General features: G+C 45.4%; 1 protein-coding gene across 1 annotated transcript; it reads right to left on the bottom strand.

Annotated features, from left to right (window-relative positions):
- Positions 1-1208: 1208 nt before the first annotated feature.
- Positions 1209-4230, bottom strand: LOC308172465 (thiamine transporter 1-like; the record flags this gene model as incomplete). Its single annotated transcript, XM_080547367.1, has 7 exons — positions 1209-1361; positions 1833-1974; positions 2059-2251; positions 2680-2946; positions 3112-3307; positions 3522-3785; positions 4084-4230. 7 exons carry the CDS (start codon positions 4228-4230, stop codon positions 1209-1211), a joined length of 1362 nt encoding a protein of 453 aa, XP_080403493.1.
- Positions 4231-4521: the final 291 nt, after the last annotated feature.

Here is a 4521-nt window from a genome sequence, read left to right as displayed (position 1 = left end):
CGCCGCTACCAGACCGCACCAACAGGAGGGTGTCGACCAGCACACTCACGTCTCGTTGTTTTGTTTCACAAATAGCTTTAAAACACAAAACGTTTCTAAAAGTTGTATTTTTATTGAAGAAGAACAACAACAATTACAACAACAACAATGAAGCAACAGTGACAATGTCTACGGCAACAAAACAACACACGGTAGCGGTGTGCCGAGGAAGAGGAAGAGGTGATCTCCTGATGAAGTCCTCAATTTAACCCATGAACTGTCTTGGCCTCAACAGACACCACATGTATATTTAAACTGGACCCATACTTAAGTTATTGCAAATATCCCATCCATCATGCTGCAGTTATGTACATAGAAGCTCTTTGTGCATATCAGTATTTGTATCTTTATCACACAGCGTTTGTTAAGGCAGAGCTGTAACCTGGTAACTTGGGGGTCTACTGTGAGTTTACTGTATCTGTAAAAGAACCAAAAGCAGTTTGTGCAGTACGGCATCGGAAAGAGTATTTTTACAGAAAAGAAGAAGAGGACGAGAGGACAACGTATTCTGTTTTTAAGAGACTAAAGGTGGGGGGGGGAAATCTCTCTTCTGCTGCCCATTCAACAAGTCATCAAGAGGCAGTGCTCTCTCATCTGTGCTTTCACCTGGTGTGGGGTCCAGGTGGGAACCAGGGGCTGTAGTCACCTGGTGTGGGGTCCAGGTGTCAACCAGGGGCTGTATTCACAACGCTTCCTACTGTAGTAAGAATAAGTCCTACCTGGCAACGTTCTGAGAAAAACAATCCAATGTTGGTCAAATTATTTTTTTCAAATCCTCCTTGGGTAATACTTTTTAGCGCAATATAGAAGTACTTCTAATAACTTTCTCAGAATCTCTGTGAATCAGGACCATGACTATAGACTGAAGACCACTTTTGTTGGGTGTTACTGAAATTTAAGTTAATGTGTATATATATATTAAATATATTTTATAATATATATATTAATTTTAACGAAAAATCTAACGAAAAAATTGTTTATTTGTATTGCTGTACATCTCTATATATTGAAACATTTTGTATAAATGAAAGATTTCTATCAATTTGAAAAATGTCGCTGTCTAAATAATTTGAAGCTAGCTGCTGTACTATTGACAAGGCGAACACTGAGACAAACTGACCTGTCGTTCTGAAATGTATTCAGGTTGCCAGTGCTCGGGTTTCCTCTGGTCAGAGTCTGTGTTCAAGGCAAGTGTCCTCTGGGGGGCGCTCTTCTATAGGGAAAGAGTCTTTGTGGCTTCGCCGTGCTCTCAGAATAGTGAACACACCCTTCAGAAAGAAAATGACACTGATAGCCGTGAAGTAGCTTCCGTATATGGTGAACTGCAAGAGAAATGGAGACTGGGGTCTGAAAACATTTCTGTACTTTTTAAGGCAAGGCAACTTTATTTGTATGGCACATTTCATACAACAGGGGCAATTCAAAGTGCTTTACATACATTATTTAAAAATACAGCAACAGGAGCATAGTAAGAAAATAAAAATGACAATGAATAAAAGCAAATATAAGAAGTAAATAGATAAAACATTTAATAAGACAATAGTTAATGGAAAAAAGACATTGATAGAAGTGTTTGTGTTTAATCATAACTCTTGCAAAACATGAAGGTTTTTAGGTTAGATTTAACTATTTTAAGGGTTTGGGCCTGTTCGATTTCTTCAGGGAGTTTGTTCCAGGAGCATGCGGCAGTGTGACTGAAAGCTGCTGCGCCGTGTTTTGTTTTCGCTCTTGGAAATGTTTAGCTTAAAAGCAAAGAAGGGACTTCTGCGTTTGTCCCTGAACAACAGACTCACCTGTGGTATGATGTCCAGGCCCAGACCTCTGCTGTCCACCACCACTAACGTGAGGATCGTCTGAAGGACCAAAGCACCGAAGTTGTTCGATCCAAAGATCAGTGCGTATCTCTCCATCGACAGGTCAGCAGCGATTTGGAACCTATGGTAAAGACAGAAGCTGGCGAACGGTGACCTTTTTAAGAAGTTGGCATTTGTTTTCCTGGTATGTCTTGGAAAAACTCACATGGCTATGGTAATAAGCAGCATGTAGAAGCACTTGAAGACGATGTAGCCGGCGTAGCACACCCAGATGCTGCTGGTGAAGGTCATGAGGAAGAGTGCGGCGGCCCCCAGCCCAGAGAAGGACCCCAGAGCCACCTCCCCCCACTGGGCCCAGTCCACCTGCGTGAAGCCTATGCCGTAGGCCGTCACCGCACCTTTAGGGAACACTTACGTTTATCTGAACTGATCAACTCTTTATGATTCTTTATCTCGTGTTATTTTGGATAAATAACAACGTTCTGTAATGTATTTTCCTCAGTATATTTTCACAAACTTGTTTTATGGTTTGATCGTTTTTTGTTATTGTGTGGTTTTCCCCAGTAAACAAAGAGTCCCAAAAGACGTCCTCCAGGGAAGCCGGAATGTGGGTCCAGATGACGTCTTTCTACGACGTCCACATGACGTCTTTTTAGGACGTCCAGGTGACATCTTTCTAGGACGTCCAGATTACGTCTTTCTAGGACGTCCAGAAAAGAAAGACGTCATCTGAGCCCACATTCCGGCTTCCCTGAGGACGTCTTTTGGACTCTTTGTTTACTGGGTTTGTTTGAAGTCTAAAGATGTCTACGGGAGCTATACTCACCAAATAGATTGGACACAGCCTCCACCCCTCCGTTGTAGACTGTGAAGTTGTGGGAGGGCTCCACGTGTTCCCACAGCACCTGGACGTAGTTGACTGTCTGGTTGTACCCGCAGGTGGCCAGCGCCCACCACACCGACCAGTACACTATCTGCTTGGTGGAATAGCACTGGAGGAAGTCTCGCCACAGCTGGAGGAGAGCCCGACAGCAGCCTCCTGCCCTTACTGGACCCCCAGGACCGCCAATCACGTCCCCTCCTCCTGCCCTTCCTGGCCCCCCAGGACCCTCAATAACGTCCCCTCCTCCTGCCCTTACTGGCCCCCCAGGACCCTCAATCACGTCCCCTCCTCCTGGCAACGCTAGCTGCTCATGCGGGTCAGTTTTAGTGTTTCTCTCGATACTTCCAGTCGTACGCTTCCCCTCTCTATCGTCACCCGGACCGCGGTGGAAGAACATGCTCCTCTGCGGCATAGGCAGGAAGCAGGAAGTCACCAGAGCGATGGAGGTCAACACCAGGGTCAGGACCAGGATGTTGTGGTAAGACATGAGGCTGAAGCTGACCAGCAGCTGTCCCGACACGGAGCCCACGGTGTAGCCCAGCAGCTGCACGCTGCGGCAGTAAGACGTGGCCTTAATAATAATAATAATAATAATAATAATAATACATTAGACTTATAGCGCTTTTCTAGACACTCAAAGACGCTTTACAAACTGAAAACTAAATCTAAGTGTCTTTGTAGGACAATCTACTCTGTATACTGCAATTACACCTAGATTTCGGGTGGAGAAGCCGCGAACAAGCAACGCTAGCGTCCTCTCTCAACCGGCATTTTTCGGTAATTACCTTGCGGTAGTGTTCCACGTCCACCACGCTGTAGACGTAGGAGAAGTAGGCCACCTCGCTGGCTGTCACCACGCCGTAGAAGAACTGCATGGCCTGCATGGCTGCCACACCCTGGACCCACAGCAACATGGCTGTCGTCACTGTGAGGTTGGTACACTGGAACACCACTACCGGCTTGTAGCGGAGCCAATCGGTGAGCAGAAACACAGGGACCAGCACGGCCAGGTAAGAGTAAGTCCACACAGGGAAGATTTCATTGGTCACCTGGAGTTCAAAGGTCACTTAAGTCAAAAGACTGGAACCCAGAGTGGGTTTCTCATATTTTTAATACATCATAAGCTTGTAAAACCTTGTCTGTCTTTAACCTTTAACCTTTAACCTCACACACTTGATTGAGAGATCAAATGGATAAGGATTGCATAAAGTGGCATATTTAAACACGGTCTGAAACTGCTCTTAAAAGAGAGACTGCGCTGAAGTTGTTACTGTACCTGTTCAGTGTCTTTGAGCCCCGGAAAAGTGTTATATAAATACAATGAATTGTTGTTATTATTATTATTACCTGTTCCACTGTCAGGTTCTTGTCTGGCCCCGTCAGGTATGTGAACAGGAAGGGTTCCAGAGGTTTCACAGTACTGAAGAACCCGTAGGTGCAGAGCACACCTGTGGGATAGCCCCATCCTGCCTTCCATCGCTTCACAGTTTCCATCTCCACGTGTCACACAAGGCTACTGGTTTACCTGACCAGGTTTGGTCCTCCATGCACTATCATTAGTCCTGCCTCTACCTAGTCATTGTATGGGAGTCGTCTTAAGTTGTGTTTATGTAATCGGTTAGCTCAGTCAGTCAGTCAGTCAGCGACCTGCTCAAAGTGCACCACTGATGGCCCACATTCCTGCTCAGACTGAGATATGCGGTGAATACAACGTGAGGCAGAGGGAGGCGTACCCATTTAACATGCGGCATGCTATGCTATCAGTCATAAATCAGTCATAAATAT

Source organism: Nansenia antarctica (genome assembly GCF_963989245.1).
Source record: "Nansenia antarctica genome assembly, chromosome: 17".
NCBI classification, from domain to species: Eukaryota; Metazoa; Chordata; class Actinopteri; order Argentiniformes; family Microstomatidae; genus Nansenia; species Nansenia antarctica.
This window is presented reverse-complemented; position numbering and strand designations above follow the sequence as displayed.